This window comes from Musa acuminata, chromosome BXJ1-8, assembly GCF_036884655.1.
Source record: "Musa acuminata AAA Group cultivar baxijiao chromosome BXJ1-8, Cavendish_Baxijiao_AAA, whole genome shotgun sequence".
In the NCBI taxonomy this organism is placed as follows: domain Eukaryota; kingdom Viridiplantae; phylum Streptophyta; class Magnoliopsida; order Zingiberales; family Musaceae; genus Musa; species Musa acuminata.
Genome location: NC_088334.1, coordinates 2,132,000 through 2,152,345, shown reverse-complemented (window position 1 = coordinate 2,152,345; position 20,346 = coordinate 2,132,000). Strand labels below are relative to the sequence as shown.

Sequence of the window (20,346 nt, the reverse complement as noted above, 5' to 3'; positions counted from 1 at the left end):
AGTCTACCAAATGATCCATCACTAATCACCATCTCTTGGTGACTACAGAGGTATACGTCTATTTCCATTCTCTGACCACTATGTTGATCGGTGTTCTATTTTCCCTTAATAAAATGGATCCAAGAATTGCAGATTAAGTATAACACCTTGTAAAATTTATGATTTATTCATCCACCATACTTCTCGTGCCATTTTTTTTAGTTAAGTGGATTGAAGCAAAACTGGGTTAGACGAAGGAAATTAGGTTATACATTATTGCAAGTTACAGTGAACTATTTGGATCTTGACAGCGCAACTGATATTTGTGACCTCACGGGAACTGCTTGATACTCTTCGATTTTTATCATTATGAGATATCCAGTATAACCATTATTTTTAATATCATTCAAGTCCGAGATGTAGGGGCTGAAACTTCAGAGCTTGACATGGCACGGATTAAAAGTCATCTAGGAAGGGAACTGTCAAGATGACTGTGCCTTTGACTGTGTTTAGAAGTGTTGACTTAAAGACAACATCCAAGCTTTCAGTATTTTTCGCAAGAAAAGACCATGCTCTGAGTTCTGCTCAAAATATTCTTTTGAATTTGAAGTTTGGACTTAACGGCCAAACTTAATAATGGATTGCTAAGTGTCAATTTGGATAGTTTGCACATGACAAGTCGACTGTTGTTTGATCCATTAGGTTGTTATTTCTCAGCCTGATCAAAATGAGTTAAGTGGTGTTTTTACCATTACATACAAGTTTGAATTATTTGATGGGCCAACAAAAATTAAACTAAAGATGTGATTATGATCGGATGTCACTCTGTGTATGTAAACAGTGTTTTTTTTTTATCATGAGGAGAGGGTGAGGATTGTGTATGTACTATACGGCATATGAATGACATGTGAATAATGTGGTATGTTTTCTACGCCATATATTCTTTATTTTGACATAAATGCTGATTTACCGACATGTCCAATCTACTATCAAGGGGGTCGATTTGTTATTACATTTTCCCTATCGCATGCCCATATTGATTACAAATTGAGAAATTGAAATTTTGGCTCCTCTTTCCAGATTAGCATAATTAAGTAGTAAGTTTTCGTATTATGCACCTTGATCATCCATTAAGAAGCCTAGATTTCTTTTACAATAATGCTGGTTTGTATCTTCAAAAGTATTAAGTTGGCGACTAGTTCAAAATTCTTGTTCGCTCTACCTTTGGCCCGCTTGTTATTGTTCTCCTTTATATGCTGGCGTAAATGACTGTCTATCAGATTTGCACCATCGTCGTCGTCGAATGTATGACAGGAGTTTTCTTTTGCTTTGTAGGGACATCGAGAAAATTCAAATGCTGGAGAAGAAGTTACATGGAACAATTTGACAACTTGTCTGAATGGAATTATGAAGGCAACAGAAGTTGTTATGTGGTCATATTTGATGGTTTGTCAAAATCCATTCCCTCAACAAGTACTTAGGACTGCTCCTTATGTCGATCCTGCATGTACGAATACGAGGAGTATTGATCCCACTCATACGAGTCGAACATTCTCTGAGCATGCCGAGCTTCCGAGTGAGTCCTCTTATTTCATGATCGATCAAGTTTCCAGATTTGAGAAGCAACTGAACGAGTGTCACCGGTGGCTTACAAATTTGCATCGACTGCTTATGGCGGGTGCTAGCCAAACATCTGCACATTTGTTGCCTGTTTTCAGAGACGGCCATAATTTCCTCATTCAAGTCGGCGACCAGGTGAGACCCTCAAGTGTCATTCATACGAATTCCTCGTTAGGTTTTGATCACATAATCTTTGTTAACTGTCCCGCTATCGTTTCTTTTTAATCAAATTCTCTTTGTATCTGCTGGAACAAGCCATTTTATAGTTGGATAGCATAAAAATGTCAACTGGAAATGTTCCCGGTTCAAGAAAGTTCAATCCTCTACTTATACGTCAACTTTCATTGCCTATGTTGTTTGCTGTTAATTCTTGTAAGTGACTTTAGAACTAGAATGCATATAACGACTTGGATCTTGTCTGTTCCAGGTGGACGCACTTGATAGAGAGAGTCGTCAGTTGATAAACAACTTGGAATCCGTGCAGTCAAGATTTCGGCGATGAGCATCAAAAGAATGATCCAGATGGATTTCTTTTCGAGGAAATCAGGAGATCAATGTCCAACGTTATCGAAGACCAATCTGCTGCCGAAGATGTTCATCCAAGCTTCTTCAGTACTCCAATGCCATCATACATGGGTACAATTTCTTCTTCTTCTTCTTCTTCTTCTTCTGTGTCCGCCGCTCCCACGTCTCCCTCGTGGGCAAGCATGTTTAAATCTTCTGATTCTTCCAGCTGACCGGCATGAATCTGAGCTTCCCCCACACCTCTGTATGCAACCGAACCAGTTCGTGTTTCTTGTGTTGGGGTTTGTAACTGGAGCTTCTCCATCGTTCGACTTCATTCTCGATGTTTGGCTCTTCAATTTTCTCCACACCTTCACATGCTTAGCCATGTGGTCGGATAAAACCCGTTTTGTTGACCACGACTGACTCGACTCGGATTTAGCTGAGGCTGATGTCGGAGTTGACCGATCCAATTATCGACCGGCTCGGGTAGCCCGGCCCGGCCCGGCCCGGCCCACGCTACACCTCTATCACCTTTCTCTCGGTTCCCATTTGCTCCCGCTGACCACCTCTTTGGTCTCATTCCCTCGATCGATGTCTCGCGTCACCAAACGCTCTTCTTTTCCTGGCTGCTATCCAGTCATGCTTGCTTGCTAGGGTTTAACTCCTTCAATCCGCCGGGCAGAATCTAATCCATTCTTCGATCTCAAGATGATCGCCTCGGCCAATTCACTGCTGCCGCTGCTGCCGCCGCCGACGTCGTCGTTTCTCCCCTCGGTCGGCAATTCCTCGAATTTCTCCCGTGCTACGAGGAGATTCCTTCGGATTAAGGCTGCTTCCGCCAGCTCCGATGAGAACCGTTCGCCGTCAGCGAAGGGGAAGAGCCCTCTGGCGGTCGTCCTGGAGGTGCCGAAGACGCTGTGGCGGCAGACGATGCAGCCGCTCGGCGACTTCGGGTTCGGGTGGAGGAGTGTGTGGGAGGGCGGGGTCGGGCTGTTCATCGTCTCCGGGGCGGCGCTCTTCGCCCTCGCTATGGTCTGGCTACGGGGGATCCAGCTGCGGTCGCGGTTCAGGAAGTATCAGGTGGCGTTCGAGTTCTCGCAGGCGTGCGGGATCTGCGTGGGCACCCCCGTCCGGATCCGTGGGGTGAACGTAGGCAACGTGGTGCGGGTCGATTCCACCTTGAGGAGCATCGACGCGATTGCCGAGGTGCGTGTGCTTGCATGAGTCTTTCAAGCTTTGCATAGTGCTTGAGGCATGAGCATTACCTCTTTAGTAGCTAGCTCAATGATTTTGGACTGCTTGACATATATGTGCATATGAGTTTCACTGTATAGATAGATGTCCACCATTCAACAGGTTCAAAGAGGAAGATTTAATACATTAGTGTAATCTGATTTTTTGTTGAATTATTGGTTGAATATTAAGGTGAACCAATGAATAATTGATTAAACGCAGGAGGAAAACTGGGAACGATTTGAAAGTTGGCTTTTTTCTTGTGCAAATTGCAACAATTTTGGAACACACAAATAATGTTGTGGTGTCATGGGATGAGAGTGATAACACATATTTGCAGTACAACTATTGTTTCCGGATACACACGGACGACTTCTAGAAATGATATTACCGTCTGATAATCTTTATAATCTTTCAATTGGATACTGATTAAAAGTTGCATGTTTTTTATGTTCATTGTGATGGAAAGTTCTAATTAACCGTGTTGCTTCCCAGTGAGTAATATTAATACCTTTCTTATATTTCACTTCACAGCAATGTTGTAGTTTGTTTCACCAAAGGTTTGAAAACAAAACGGACCGGATGCATACCAATTGAAATTTATTGGTTCGAGTATTCATATCCACAGTCTTCCTACTATTGTCTCTTCGTCCCTCCCAAATCCACTCTAGGAATCTTGTTATTTTTCCAAATCAAAGTAGGCTTGTATCTTCCTAATATGTTAAGCTAATATTTTTTGCTTTTCGCATGATGTTCAGGACCTATTTATTTCTTGGATTACGTGTCATTTTGTGTCACTGTATTTATGTTTTTTGGTTTGAAGCATGCCATAGGTTTCTCATTCATGCTATATATGCTGAAGATCTAGGGGTAGGCTAGATAATGTGGATCAATATCTCCTAGATCCATATGATTCCTTTTTGGATCTGTGCTAATTAGGCCTACATCCACATACATCTAGGATAGATGTGCATTGATGCAACATAAATTTGAATAGATCTTACCTACAGAATTGTATGTCTAGGCTATCATCAGCCAGATATGACTTAGATATATGGATCTAGCCTAGATTCATATGAAACTAGCCTATTTTCATGTGGATTTAGTTTAGCAGTGTGAGGATTTGGTTTATGCTTGCATAGGTCTAGGTTGTATCCATGTTGATCTACCTAAATTTACACAGATCTGGCGTTGATCCCACACAGATCTGGTCTATATTCACTAAGATCTAGTTTAGCTATGAGGATCTGATGTAGATCCATATGGAACAGTAATTCTAGATTGCATTTCCATTACATAAGGACAAATTAAATTATGTACTCGAACTCATTTTCAGTGGTTGTATGAAAATGACGTGGAGGTAGTAAAGTACGGATTTGTCATCACGGCATGACCTTCACATTGGAGCACCAACCTGATTCACAATCCGTCTAGTGTTGCCTATGTTAGTTGTGATGGAGGAATGATAATCTCATTGGTGTTTTTCATGTTTCATTATGAGGCAGCATAGTGGCAGTAATGCTCATGATCTATGAGGGAGTATTAGTTTGTGACATTCTAATGGCAATGGTGCTTGTGAGATGTCAGAAACGCTAGAATGAGGCAGTCAATTTTTGCCCAATCCTGAGTGGGGAGGTTAGGATTTCTTGAGCACCTTTTGTAAGAGGCCAATTCCTAATGATATTGATCTGCCCTTTTAAATTGTAGAACTGATCAGAGTACAATCAGATCTCAGGATAATCACTTCATATCTTGATGAAGTGATCAATGAAATTTGCAATTGAATGAAGTCCTTCAAGAAATAGTGAGACTTATATGGTGTAACCCTTATGTGCAAGGGTTGGTCTAGTCCTAGGATAAGCATCATAAATTTCTTATTGTATTGTAACTGAAGGATCATTTTCACAAATCCCTTGATGCATCAAATCAGATTCACAATGCATGATGCATACAGATTTGATGGGTACTGTGATAGATGAGATTGGAGAGCACTACATAGTCCAGTGATGACTGATAATGGTGCTAATATCAAGATGACCAATGTAGATGATGGGGGCACAAGTTCATTTTTTTCAAAACACCATGTGGGATCCACTGTATTAGACCTAATGATGATGGCAACATCTTTTGCCATGAAGAGGATCGTGGAGAGATCTAAGTCTTTCCTCTATATCATTGATCTTGACACTAAATTGTTCGAGTACTTACGTATTACAGATTAAGGAATGACATAATTGCATTGTTTTTAAATTTTATGTAATTGTACTATGTGAAGTTGTAATAAACATTAAACAATTGGCATGGTGTGGGTTACCACCTTAATCCTACGTATCAATATCAACATAACCTTGTAATCGAAGATGACTGGTTGTTTGTTCTTCAAAATGTAATCACTTGATGGAACTTGGAAGCAGACATCTCAAATGTAGTTGATGCGATCAACAAGATATATAGTTATCTTATCTTTTAGTACAATCTTTTAATTTTAAAAACATGAAAAGTTAATTTATTGACCTACCTCTAAGGGTGACAATGTCATGATGGTTCTGACACATTCAGAAGGGATACTTAACATTATGTTGATACGATATGGGTTATAGTAACACATGATTGTGTAATTTTTATCATGTTACGATCAATCAAGCATGTTATTGGAGCTAATTGTTTGATTGCAAGTTTGTAGCTGAGTGGTAATTGGATTATGAAAGATCGATACTTGAGGAAACTTGCAGTGTAGCATCTATCATAGGCCATATTACCTGGCCGTTGTGATGGTAACTTGTCTATGTTTTTGTTGATGTGCAGCACACAAGGATTAGAGAAATTACATCCACTATAGCATGCATATGAGATTGCAATACCTAGAGTTGGAAAGAGATGGGGGATGCCCATGAATCCATTTGACACTGAATGTTACCGAGATAATCGGGCCTAATGATTGATTGGGTATGTGCAACAAGGAACTAAGACAACCAACTTTTTTTTTCCAAAAGGGTAAGTGGCGAAGGCGGGATTCAAGCCCAGGACCTTGTGATAAACTATCAAGATCTTTATCAGCTAGGCTAGCTAACACCTTCACTAAGACAACTTCTCAATTAGCTAGGATATTCACCATGTCTTTTATTTTAAAATAGACAGAGGAGAAAAACCAATTCAAGGACCTAGGTCAAACATGTGAATTATATACGGGTTATAGGCAAGTCGTTTATGGGTCGGAGCCCCGTGAGTTAGTCTCAATCAGCCGACCAACATGACAAGAGAAATGGTTTCTAATCGTACTCAATTGATTCATTGCATCGAGTAATAATAAGAAGGATGATGGGACTTCTCCATCAGATTTTGATTTTTGTGAGGTATGTTATTGTAACAATGTGGTGAATCATAACAAATTTATTAGTTACCCTAGGTCCCTAGTATGGGGACATAAACTTTTGTGGACTGAGTAATATTATACCCATAAAGGGCATACCTAGTTTTCAAGGCTCCTACTAATGCAGGGTTTGGGAAGAGCCAAAGTATGCAGCCTTTAAATATTAAAAGAGGTTGCTTTCGTGGCTCGAACATAGGTCTTGTATGTCACAAAGAAGCAACCTTACCATTGTATCAATGCCTACCCTCAAATGATGATCTAATGTCATATCATCGGTCAAATTAGTTCACAACCAGTACATTGAGGGCAAAAGGAAGACAATTTATGGCTTTGAGGAGATGAGAAACTTAATTGTGATCAAATTGCACAGAAGATTGTTGTGATGGAAGCTCTCTTAATTTTGTGAGGCACAATTCAATGTGGATGGTTGATCCCAATTTTTGAGAATCCAAAGCTTCATATGGCACACAGTGGTGATGTGGTGTGGTAGTTCTACAGCTCAGCTGCTATCATGGTTGCGTAAATTAATGCTAGTCATATTTCATCGGCCCCATTACAATTGTATGTATCCCACATCGTCAGATAGTGGCTAATACCCTGGTCAAGCTAGAGGCCAAGCTGCCACAAGTATTATTACTATGATTTAACAGTAACATGTATATATCAATATCAGATGTCGTGGGAACAATATCATACATGGACGTATCAACATTATACTATTGATCTCTGACTAATATGGACATAGTAGCCGCCTACTTCAGCATGAGTCCATGACAATCCTTTTGGTGGTAGTACCATTAATAAGTTATGACTTAAATCTTCTAAGTCCATGTATTTACAAAATTTAAATTATAGTTTTATAATACATTTATCATGTGCCATCTTCTTCGAATTCTGGAAATTTTGTACGTGTGTTCTTTACATATGATTAATATTAGGTCTTATATACATTTTTTCATTCATTGTCGAGACAAAAAAAAAAAAAATCCCTACAAAACAAGGTTTCATAGGGAACCACTGGGTCTGGAACCAGCTAATAACCATATATCTGACAATTGACCAATATTAGTACTGGCCTGAGATTTTAGTCATTGGTTTGCACTATTCTGGTGTAGCTAAGCAGAATTAGATTAATTGTGTTGGTAGCTAGTGTTAAATTTTGTAGTGTTTCATGTTATGAGAAGGTTTAAAACGTTTACCATCATCATAAACTGAAATGTAGTAGTTGGTTACTGGAATCTCAGAAGTTCGTCGTTTGTTTTACACAACTTTCAACATCTGAAAAGGTGGGTTACTGATGTGGCTGCAATTTTTACATGTAACATGATGCCTTTTCATGAAGAAATATTGTTGTACACAGAACTGTCTGTATCTGAGCTTCTTAGGTTTGTTGACTCAATTGCAGATTGAAGACTATAGCTTCTTTGACCTTCTTCTTGTCAGGTTGATGATGACAAAATTATTGTACCTCGAAATTCATTGGTTGAAGTGAATCAGTCTGGCCTTCTTATGGAGACCTTGATTGATATTACGCCAAGGGATCCGCTGCCTGAACCTTCTGCAGGTCCTCTTGATCCTGATTGTGCCGAACAAGGCCTAATTGTGTGCGACAAAGAGAAGATCAGAGGACAGCAGGGGGTAAGCTTGGATGCATTGGTAGGTGTGTTCACCCGTCTTGGACAAGAAATGGATGAAATTGGTATTTCGAGAAGCTATAGATTGGCTGAAAAAGTTGCATCTGTTGTAGAAGAGGCACAGCCACTTCTAGCAAAGGTCTGTAGAAAGTTACTTTTTTGTGTTACCTTATAAGTGCATGGTGATTCTGCAAATTGGATATGTTTGATGTCCTCATCTTGTGTTATCCATCACTTATATATGATAACCAAGGCTCCTCACTTCTTCTATCAGATGTTAATCTAGTTTACTTAGTATTATGATATTTTTTCTTAAATCACTCATGTGATCATTCTACATGAGATCTTAAAAACATGAGGTTTGCCTTTTCTCTTAGATTTCACTGGACAGTTCTCATCATATATGTTGATACTTTTTTGATGTTTGGAAACGATGTTGTAACTGGTAGTTTCACGTGTCCAATCTTAATATTAGATAACGAATCAAGAACAGCGGTGTTGTCTAACGCCTGAGTAAGGTAGCTCTAAGTCTTTATGGCTAAAGCCATGTAGAAAGTATAGTGGCTTTTGAATGTCATTTAATTTTTTTCTGGTAGTTCATGATATCTAAGCAATCTTTGTGCGTGTGAACCAAGGGTGTTGTGCACCTAATACTTTAAAGTTTGCTACACCGACATGAAGTTTGAATAACTTCATTTATAATCTTGATTTTCATTGCATTTGTTTTTGCAGCTTTTTGGTTGTTGTTTTTATTTTGTTATCCTATTCACCAATAAAAAATCAATTTTAAGTTTGCTTTCTTAAATATGAAGAATTTGTAGTAGTGATGCAACAGGTTGAAGGCTTGGCTGAAAGTATTCAACCTTTGCTTGCTGAAGTACGTGATAGCACTCTGCTGCAGGATGTGGAAAGTTTAACCAAAAGTCTAGCCGAGGCAACTGATGGTTTAAGGTATAACCTTTTAAAATCATCGACATAAGGTAGCCCGTCCATTATAAATATTATCAACTGATTGAATAGATATGGAAATACAGATTGCTATTGATATAACATATTAACAATCCTTATACTGTAGTTATGGTAGCAGTATAAGATTTGTGTTTAGATGGTTCTTGTTTACAACTATTAACTAAAATGAGCTGCGAGTGCACAATTCCCTTGCCATTGCTGGGATTGGGGCAATCAAATGCATGCAGCTGTATTCTTGCAAGGAGACTCGCTCATAAAATGTGTTTTGGAGATCTGCATATTGTATGGATAAAAATAATTTACTTAATTTAAAAGGATCCTTTGTTTAAGAGATAAAACCTTGATATGCTCTCTTTATACTTTTGTCATGTTGATCTGTTTTTGAACTCTTTGCTCGTGTCCCAGACTTCCAAGTTTGGTACATCCAGAATAGATTTCAACAATTACAACAAGGCTCTGAGGATTAACTATTAGCTTGCAGAATAGGCTTAATTTAGTTTCAGTTCACATAGATTCTGTGAAGCACTAATGCAACTTATTTCAGGAGATAAGCTAACTAGGTTAAAGAAGCTAGCATCTGATCTTGGATTAAGCAGAATCTTACTCCTTGCTTTTTGCTATGGCTTGCCTCATATGCTAGTAGAGATAGATTTCTGGATGAGCATGACAGGCTAGAAATTGATTTATTTTGCTTTAAACTTCAGTGTTCTTTTCATACCTTTCTAACTTGACAGTTTCTAGTACCTTGTGGTTGCACCTGAAACCTATATTTCCTTGGAACTTAATCCTTCAGTCAACTTGATGATCCTCAGAAGGTTTATATTTGAGGGAGTTGGTAGTTTGTGATAAAGTTGGAGGCCTATTTATGTTTATTTTTTTTCATCTTTTTGTACTTGTCTTGATTTGCAGATTTTATTATTTTTGGTTATGTTTAATATTCTGTTATGTTAATTTAGATAGAAGCTAAGGTTTAGGCTATACAATAAAAAACCTTTCTTCATGAGGAACCTTGCTTTATGTCTACAACCTTGGAGTTTTATGTGCCAGGCATGCACATCTATCCTCACCAACTTTTGTCATCTTGTAGGAAGGTTCAGTCTGCCATCCTAACTCCTGAGAATGTTGACCTAATTAGGCAATCTGTTTACACCCTCATATTTACCTTAAAGAATATTGAGGTGAGGCATCCTTGCTCTCTTTCTGAGCCCTATTTCTTAACAACACAGTCCTTGTAATTACTACTTGTGTTTTCAGAGTATTAGCTCAGACATCTCGGGCTTCACGGGTGATGAGACTACAAGGAGAAATTTGAAGTTGTTAATCAAGTCTCTCAGCCGGCTTTTATGATCATTTGCTGAAACCAGGTTTCTCCTCGGCTCTATCTTATGGAATTTTCAACAATGAATATGTTTGAGGAAGGCGGAAATGAGTACGTAAAACAGTATCTCAAATCTGTCTCGACGTTCAGTATCTCATATCTGTCATTCAGAGAGATGCATCAGATAATGCAATCAAAATTTTTTTTTTTTTCAAAGAATGAAGTTTTGTCGGATGATGAGTCGTTGTCCGGCTTCCCCCATCTAGTTACCTTTCTTTTATCATGTCACTTAGTCAAATTGTTGAACTATTGATTTCATACTCTGCTTTGGAAATCCAGATTTTTAGATGTATTTAAAAAAAAATAGAAAATGTTTTGACTGTAACAATCATAGTTATGTAGAACTTTGTTTCCTTAGCGATGTCACCACTGTTTCACCGTCTTCTTCACAGGTTGCGGGAATCAAACAGTACCCTAAATATCATGCTTGGAATATTAATTCAGCCCAGCCCAGCTTAGGTTGTGATTGTATTCTTTGCTGCTTCAGTATGTGTCAGTGAGTTCTGCAGGTGCCATTCCCGATCTCTTTGAGATGTTGATTTTTTGTGTCCTAGGATTCATGCATTCTTCTTGATCTCGAGCTTCACACCTGCTTTATCGGTCTTCTTTTGATCTTGTGTTCATGTGTTGGCCCGTCACCATGATTATGGTGTCATGCACCAACCATCCTGCTCCCATCACAAATGGTTGCCTTTTACTATCCATCTTCTCGCTGAGAAATCTGCCACGGAAACGTACCCCAAGACAGGCTGATCTTCTAATTATGCAGCCAAGTAAAAATGGTCGTTTACATGCCACCCTCTGTCATCCGATGGGATGAGATGTTCCATTTCCGGTGCGTTCTTCCTGACAAGAACGAAATCGAGCGTCCCCTTCCGACACCGCCTTTGGTGTGTGGGCCACCATGGCGCTTTATCCACGATCGGAGCCAAAAGTGTGGGCCCTCGACCACTTTGACTGGTTACCCTTTTTCCCACCGCCTGACGCGTGTCATTCCATCATTTCATCCATAATAAGTTCCTTCGGACTAAATTTGCTTAGCTGATTAATCTCTAGTTAGTTAGCCGATCAAACTATACATCCATAAATGCAGCATTTATGCCATTGATTAGAATATCTAACGTTATTTGGCAAATTAAGTCTGTCCATCAGTAGTCGGGTGCATGGAATGACTAGACGTGTGTATGGACTTCCGGTCTAATAGACATCATAAGATTCACATAGAACAGTGATTGATACAGAGGTGTAGGTACAACATTTGATTGATTGATTCAGAGGTGTAGGTACAACATTTAATTGCAGTGGTTTTACGGGGGTTGTTAGTGTAAATACTTTTAAGCCGTGGCCTCGGGGTCGATGTGGCTCGGTTCGAGTCTGGATGATGGGGAATCTCCCGGGGGAGGGGCTCCTCGGGACAGGCGGGGTCGACGGTTTCCTCCGAGAAAGGGCTCTTCGCCCGTGCGCCCGGTGAGAAGCGCTTCGTCCTCGTACCTGCACATAGGTCGGGTCGGAAGCTCGGCCCGACCCCTCCGACGATCAAGTTAGTGATGTGGAGTGAGATGATTTTTTTGTCACCCCTTTTGCTTGGAACACGGGAGTATTTATACGGGAGCTTAGTGTTACCTGGTGCGCCTGTTTGCAGGGAGCAGGATCGTACCTCTGATGGCGTCTGACATTGCTGTTGGCGTGTTGTGAGAGTCGAGCCTGAGCGGTCGTTTAATGAGCCTCGATTGACGTTTTGGCCCATGCTGGTCAGGCACTGTTAGCCCCTTAGAGACGTGGAGCGTCAGCTGATGTTACGTGAGTCGGATCAGGGGTGATGAGCGACGCCTCATCATCAGAATGTGATGATGGATGGTATAGGTGGTTTCTTTGAACCGAGGACAAATCTTGGGTCATGCATGCATGGTGTGTGTCCTCAACCTGTCAGAGACGAACTCCATGAAACCTTCTCTGCTTCTGCATTAATGAGCTCATTTGTATCTCACCATAAATTCTTCATTAATTGTTTCTTCTTGTTCTAAATGCCAAGTCGCCGCCTCATCGATGATGAGATGCAGATGTACATTACTTACTGGTCATCATCCTCTGCACGGGGTAGAATGTTTCTTTCGAGTTAGGAAATCTGTGTCTTGGCAATTTTATGTTTCTTCATCCGGACTGGTGCAGAACAAGTGAGATGAGATGGAGACGGACCGATCCACCAGCACGACAACCGATGCACGCCACAGTCCACGAACAAACCATTCAAAGATACAGATGTCTGTGGCGGTGTGAAGCCCTAGGAAAGGTGGAGATGCCCGCTGCCGGGGGAGCAAGCTCATGCGCAGGCCCCACCGTGGAACGAATCCCTACCCGAGAAAGAGAGGAGGAGGAGGGAGATGAGAGGAGCGCCAGGGGGTGCGTTTCCCGGCTCTTGTCAGGTCACGAAATGGTGTCATGTCATTGGGTTGTATCGTGGCAGGCACTGACATGCATGCATGACCGCCTCGGGCTGCAGCTCTGCGGGATGAGCAGCTACCCTCGGCCATTTCTTCGTGCGCCCGAGCTTCCATCACAGCGCCATGAGCAGGAAAAGAGAGGCCGAAGGGAATCTATCCCTCTTGTCTTTCTCTCTTTCTTTTTCCTCCTTGACTCGTCTGTGATAGCCTTTTGACAGCGACGGAGATGGAGGCCTGAGGCAGGGAACAGTGCTGTCTTCCTCGGCGACGCTAGCTACTGCAGCAAGGTACGGCCCTGGGCGTGGAAACGGGGATGAGGTGATGAGGTCTGGGACGAAGGGTACGGCCACGGCCGAGGGGAATGGGACGAAGGGTCGCTCTCATCCTCGGGCGGCGCGTCCCGATCTCACGGCCGGGTTCCGACGCGCTGCGCCGCCCTGCTTCTTCCGGACGGCACGCGCGCCCAGCGTACCCTACACGGCCAACGGTAGCGCGCCGGGTGCGTCGGGAATGGAGCAGAATCCAAACGAGCGCCATCCGCGGGCGGCCCCGGCCGTGCATGCATGCACGCCCTCACGTCGTCGTCTCCATCCACTTCGCCGGTGTAACAGTCGCTGGAGTAGGCGGTGGGGCACACACCCCTCAGCTTGCGTGAGTCGGGACAAAGAGTAGGTGACGGTGGGCCGACGCTCGATAAGCTATGCGTCATCTAACAGTCAGTCACAAGAGAACAGAAACTAGACACGAACGAGAAGATGGATATCTTAAACTTAATAGCCACACTTAATGCAACATAAGGGGGCGAGCGTTCTACCGACAGCATACATACGTCAATCAAGCTTATGCACACCGAGGTGAAGGAAGAAGGAAGGAAGGAAGGAAGGAAGGAAGCCGAGTGCGATGCGCGTCTTCTCTTCTCTCTTTACCGACGCATCGTTGCATGGCAGCCGTACACACACATCTCCATACATCGATAGACGCGTGGAACGTATCCTCCGTTGCACGCTTTTCCAAGCACTCAGGCTGCCTTCCCTGTGCCCGTAATCATCATCATCATCATCTTTGAACACCTTCCGATGGCCCATCTCTCGTTCCAACGTCATCTCATTCCATTCCCGTTATATTATACTGATTCACGCTTTCCATATCATCCCCTCCCCCACCTCTAATCTTTGATCGGATCAGCACGACCATAGAGAAGCCTGTGACTGATGTCACCGAGAGAGTCGGATGGATTGCTGGGAAGACGATGATGGCGTTCCAATTTATCCCTACTACCGAGGAACATGACAAGATGCCCACTGTCTCCCTGCTTTTTCCAACCTCGGTCTCTCTTAGACTAGCCTTACAGGAGCCACATCTATACAAGTGGTGGTGCTTCCAACCTCAATAATTAGTGCTTCCATGTTGTCTTTGACTAAGATCTCCACATCCTCAAAGCTGAACCATTTGCATCACTGACACACAAGTATTTTTGGTTTTCTGCAAACATCTGATGCACCCATTTAATCTTTTTACCCATTCCATCATTGTTACCACAAAGATTTGCTGCAGTAAATTATTGAGTGTGATCTAAGGTGATGGATAGATAGATAGATAGTCATTATTGCAGCTAATAATATTTTACTTTAAGTCCATGCCCACCAAAACTTGCTTTTGCCTATATAACCCCTCCGCTGCTCCTTTGCTCACTTCCCTGCATTCGACATCTGAGAACTCTCCAAAGCCGATTCCCCTTCCTATCTCTTCATGCCATACTCTCCCATCGCCAACTTTTCTTAGGTTTGAATCCTCTCAAAGCGAGTAGATTTCCTGTTTCCCTCCCTTCGCTTTTGCTTGGCCTTCTCCTCTGCAAGGAGTAAAGATGATCCAAGGATTGCTAGGTGGAAGCGTGGAGGAGAGGAAGCTATCTCATGCTGGAGGCCTTCTGATCCACCCCTCCTCCTCGGCCTCTCCCGTCTCTTCCGTATCCTCTCAGTCGCAGTCGTCGTCGACGTCGTCGCTGTCGTCGGCCACTGCCGAGAAGCAGCAGCAGCAGCAGCAGAACCTCCGGTGCCCGCGGTGCGACTCCACCAACACCAAGTTCTGCTACTACAACAACTACAACCTCACCCAGCCGCGCCACTTCTGCAAGACCTGCCGCCGGTACTGGACCAAGGGTGGCGCCCTCCGCAACGTCCCTATCGGCGGTGGGTGCCGCAAGACCAAGGCGGCGCCCGCCATTGCCGCGGCCGGGGCTGGCGGTAAGTCGGCAGGCGCCACCAAGGCGAAGCCGGCGTCGTCCGACCTCCTTCTGAGGTCGGCCCTGACGGCCGGGCTGGAGACCGAGCTGTCGAGGAGCTCCATACTGTGGGCTTCACCACATACTTCCCACCTGATGGACCTTTTGAGGTCCGCCACCACCATCCAGAACCCTAACCCTAGCCTCAATTCTACGCCCAATCTTAACCTCAACTCCGGCAGACTCAAGGAGGATAGGCAGTTGCTCGGCGCGACAGGAGGCACGCTAAACGCACACGCCCCAAGCTTGGACTGTCTGCAGGGTCAGCTCGGCTTGGGTGCTTCCCTATGGAGGAACAGCAACAGCTACTCGCAGCAGCAGCAGCAGCAAAGCAACAACATAGCGTTAGGTGACATGCCGATCTCAGAAATCCAAGACATGTACCGAAGGTTCAAATCCTCCTCCAATTACTACAATGAGCAGTTGGAGACAGCGATGAACAGTGTCGGCAGCTTCGATTCTTCTTGCTCCTCGGTCACCTCCATGATGACCAGTGCTGGTATGGTTACTACTTCTACGACTCCTAGCATGATGGACCCCATCCCACACCCCGTTGGCGAATTCGGCTACTGGAATCAGGCTTTGGCGTGGTCCGATCTACCAACTCCCAATGGTGCAGTATTCCACTAAGAGGATTCAGCTCCTAGCATTTGTGTTTAGGCTTTTGGTGATGGAGGGTTCTACTTTTTCTTGTGTTGTAGTGGGCTTAAAATGCGTGTCTGTTTGTGTGCTTCGGGATGTGTTGATCGATTAGGCATTGGATGGCATATCGTCTTTCTTTGTCTCCTTCGGAAGAAGAGTGTGTTGGGTTGTGACACAGAGAATTCGAATCGATGATTCAGACATTGGAAGAGAGTAGATTAGTGGGGGAAAAGGAGAGGAGATATGATGGGAGGGAGTGCTCGCAGATTCACATCTCCTTCTTGTTGTTGTGCAGTGGGAAAGCGGAGGGATAAAGAGGGAGATGGCAGCCTTTGGAAGGGGGGTTGTGGCCTGTACACAGCAGGCGAATTGGATTCTCCCACAACCCAAAACACTGCAGCCTTATCTTAGAGAGAGACAGAGAGAGAGAGAGAGAGAGAGAGAGAGAGAGAGGGCATCTAAATTTGGCTCAACATTTCTATGCTAAAGTGCATTGCAAAGATGATTTCTGAACTTTAACACATCAAATCGATAATTGAATCCGATAACTAAAAATGCAAATCTTTTATTGATATTATGCAGATATTAATCTCACGATTTCAGAGATTGTTTGGGGTTATCAACATGTAATAGGATAGGATAAGCACAGAACAGTCAAACTAGTGCTCAAAGGATAAAGAGGAAACCTGAAGAAAATCCAACTTTCTCAAGTATCTTCCTCTCCAAATAGCTTCATAAACTTGTGCCAAGATCCTCCCAGTGAAGTCCTTTCACTAATCCAAGAAGCATAATTATAGGGTGATCGCATCCATGAACACAAAGCCAAGCATCGCAAGGTTGTCAGGCAACTGCAACTAGTGGGGAGCAGCTACTTGGCTTTCTTGAAGATTGATGACAGTCTCAAAAGCATCAGCTAAGGCCTTAACTTTGCTCTTCCTGGCCTCAAGAAGCTTACTTGCAGTTTCCTTTATCACTTGATTGAGCAAGCTTTGTGTGTCTCTCTTATCCTGCACATCTTGATGTCTCAAAACAATGTTGGTAGCCTCCCCTGGAGATGTATCTGACTCTGCGCCATCCGATTCCACTCTCTTTATAGAGCTCCTCATCTGTTTTCCTTCAGCATTCTGATTGCCACCCATCATCTTGACCTGCCTGAATCCAAGTCTTTTTGGACTATTGTTTTCGGAGTGAAGGTTGATCATCTTGCCTCTGCTGAAGTTTAACTTGTGAGGAGTCACAACACCATCTTCTGAGTTGACATTAGTACTTCTTAGTCTACTCTTTACTGTGCTTTCTGGAACACCTCTGTAGGTTCTCTGAGTTACTTCTCTGTGCAAATTAGGTTCATTCTCTCCACTCCTTTTAGGACCACATTCCTCACTTTCTCCTTTCCTATCTGGACATGGTTTGTGTTTCCTGAGCTTCTGTTTCAAGAACTTGTCTGGATTGAACTCGGTTGCAATCATGTTTCTCTCATTGAGACCAAAGCTTCCTTTCTGATTCTTCATCTTGTTCACCTCTATCTTTGTTTTGTCACCTGAGCTCAAACTCTTCAATCTTGCTGGATCAGTTGGTTTATGGGTAGCAGATGCTGTGCTCTTCTGAATTGCTGGAGTCTTTAGATTCTCGATCGAAACTTCCTCGGATGATACTTCTGCCCGAATGACAGGTCTGCACTCAGCAGATGCTTTGCTGGTGTAATTCTTCGGTGTCAAGCTTGACGGCCCATCAGATGATCCAGGAAGCCTCTTCATCTTGATCTCGATCAGTTCATCATATGATTTGTCTTCTCCATTGGCTGTTTGGTACTCTGCAGACGCAATGTTATCAGTGATGGGAGTTGCAATTATCAACTCGATGCTTCCTTGCTTCACCGACAATCCTTCTGATGGATCTCTACTTTTATGCTCAGAAGAGGCAACACCTTTCTGAATTGCTGATGAAAACATGAACTTTATTCTAACAGGCTGCTTCTCACATGATCCTCCTACCTGAGCCACGGCCGCATGCTCTTCATTTGCAACATCATTCTGCATTCTCTGTCTTTCGAGTCTCGCGGTTACAGGTTCTAGAAACAATCCACTGGATCGATAAGTTGATTCTTGCACTTCAGCTGCAACGGGCACAGAATCATCAAAAGCTTTTTCATCTTTATCAGCAACTGGATGATCAAGAGATGGATCATTTATTTGGTCTTGCGATCCAGCATTACGATCTAAGACTGAGAATTCATGAGCCAATCCTCCTGCCGGACTGGTAGGTGAATCCGGAACCCGAATTATCTTCTCAGATGGCAGATCTGTCTGCTCGATCAATTCAATCTTATTAGTGAGTTCATCTTTTGCATTAACTGAACTTTTCTTCAGCCGCAGTGTCTGCCTTCTTTGTGGTTGAGTCATAAAATTTGATTGACTGTGTTTTCCATCATAAACATGCTTAATTCCATATTTGCAGAAATCATGGCAAGAACCAGTAGAAGGTCTCATGTAATGAGGAAGAAGCTTCTCGTCGCTCTTTGAAGAAGGTGGAAAAGCCACGGTATGTGGCTTTCCTGTTGAAGCTGTTGTTGCTACTCTCTTTTCCTTATCATAAACATGCTTAGTTCCATATTTGCAGAAATCATGGCAGGAACCAGTAGAAGGTCTCATTGAATGAGGAAGAAGCTTCTCATCGCTCTTTGAAGAAGATGGTAAAGCTATGGTTTGTGGCTTTCCTGTAGAATTTGTTGTTGCTACTCCTTTTCTCTTATCATCCTCAGAATTTACTGAAATCATAGCTAGCTCTTCACTCATTTGAGGAAGAAATATGATCTGACTTCTACCTTGACTTCTGTAACAAGGTAAACAGGACATTAAGTGCCGAATAAGCTGAAAACCTAGCAAGCAAACGACAAGATGCTCCTTACGAATAATTAGTCACGATATGAATTACAGCATCAACTTATTCAACAAGACATGATTTATTTAGTTCATGGGAGCACAACACCGAAAAATGCTAGAAATATATTTGAGTAAATGAACTGTAATTTCAGCAAAACTGTTTAAAGTCGATTCAAATTGACGATCCTATTCAAACTTTCAGTTAAAACATGATGCAGAAGTAAGAACTTATCTTATACAAGTAGGAGTTAAACAGAGTGTCTGTTCAATGATACAAACCAAACAGAGGCCATATTGACTAATTAAAGCATAGGCTGCTAATTTGTAACTTCCCGCACTTCATTGGATTTTATTCCAATTATTTCCTATCATAATCGAATAACATAGGCAATAGAATAGCTGTATGCTTCCAAATGACATCAAACTCTACTGAATTGTAGCATCAATAAATAAGGAAGAAAAAGCAAAACCAGCTTTGATTATGTTTTATCGGAAAAAGCAAAACCTGTTACTGAACATATTATCACTGACTCACAAACCAAAACTTGTCGACACTAAATAAGCTATTCCAAAAAGATGTTAACAAGAGATACACACAGGTCATTGACAGTAATAAAGGAAAACCGATTGCTTCAAAAGACATAAAGAACAATTAAGATGCTCCTATCCAAATTATTCTGGAACACCATACATATTTGAAGGAACAAATGATCATACTTTTCAAATATATACATTTTTTATTTTACAAACCATCAAAACCAAACAGTTCAGATCTTACAATTTAATGCGTGCGCATAATATATATATATATATATATATATATATATATATATATATATATATATATATATATACACACACACACACAGTGAAATGTCATCTTAAGAAGAAGATTAACTAAAATATTAAAAATTTGAAGAACAAAAGAATTTTGAGTTACAATACCCCATAAAATTTTCCTTATGTAATTGCAAATTAATGAGGCAAAGTTTTCTGAAAATGCAAATGAAAAAGCACTGTTATCATAAACAGAACTCTGCTTCTTGAAAAGCACAATCTGGAAATGGTTCCCAACAATTTCACAAGTTCTAAATAGAAACCCGAGAACAAGAAAAAAGGACCAAATCCAACATAAGAATAAGAAAAATACAAAAACTTCACACACATTTCATGGTCTTGGTTGAAAGCTTTGGGAACCAGTCGACATGTATCACCCAAAGCAATTAGAAAAAGCGATGGGAAATGGAACAGAGCATGGCGAACCAAGCAAGAAACCGCTTCAAAATCGATAGGATCAAGAACAAGAAAAGAAAGCAAATAAAAGACAGACCTTTGCAACCGCACAAGGAGACGGTAAACCGGGAGATGCGCATCAAGATCGTACCTTTCGATTATTATGGCAAGCGAGGAGAA

The 20,346-nt window shown here is 42.1% G+C and overlaps 3 protein-coding genes across 4 annotated transcripts; 2 read left to right on the top strand and 1 right to left on the bottom strand.

Moving 5' to 3' along the window:
- The first annotated feature begins 2,669 nt into the window (after window positions 1-2,669).
- On the top strand, window positions 2,670-11,300 carry LOC103993992 (protein TRIGALACTOSYLDIACYLGLYCEROL 2, chloroplastic). Of its 2 annotated transcripts, XM_018829504.2 has the most exons (6): window positions 2,670-3,312; window positions 8,153-8,482; window positions 9,179-9,294; window positions 10,400-10,490; window positions 10,567-10,676; window positions 11,083-11,300. In XM_018829504.2, exons 1-5 carry the CDS (start codon window positions 2,815-2,817, stop codon window positions 10,657-10,659), a joined length of 1,128 nt encoding a protein of 375 aa, XP_018685049.2. In that variant the 5' UTR covers window positions 2,670-2,814; the 3' UTR covers window positions 10,660-10,676; window positions 11,083-11,300. The 2 variants fall into 2 exon arrangements, with proteins under 2 accessions (XP_018685049.2, XP_009412516.2); XM_009414241.3 differs by lacking the exon at window positions 11,083-11,300 and having other exon boundaries at window positions 10,567-11,047.
- A 3,516-nt stretch (window positions 11,301-14,816) lies between these two features.
- Window positions 14,817-16,179, top strand: LOC103993993 (dof zinc finger protein DOF3.7-like). Its single transcript, XM_009414242.3, has one exon. It carries the CDS (start codon window positions 14,996-14,998, stop codon window positions 16,040-16,042), a length of 1,047 nt encoding a protein of 348 aa, XP_009412517.2. The 5' UTR covers window positions 14,817-14,995; the 3' UTR covers window positions 16,043-16,179.
- A 729-nt stretch (window positions 16,180-16,908) lies between these two features.
- On the bottom strand, window positions 16,909-18,846 carry LOC135588862 (uncharacterized). Its single transcript, XM_065081211.1, has one exon. The coding sequence runs from the start codon at window positions 18,844-18,846 to the stop codon at window positions 16,909-16,911; it is 1,938 nt and encodes a 645-aa protein (XP_064937283.1).
- Window positions 18,847-20,346: the final 1,500 nt, after the last annotated feature.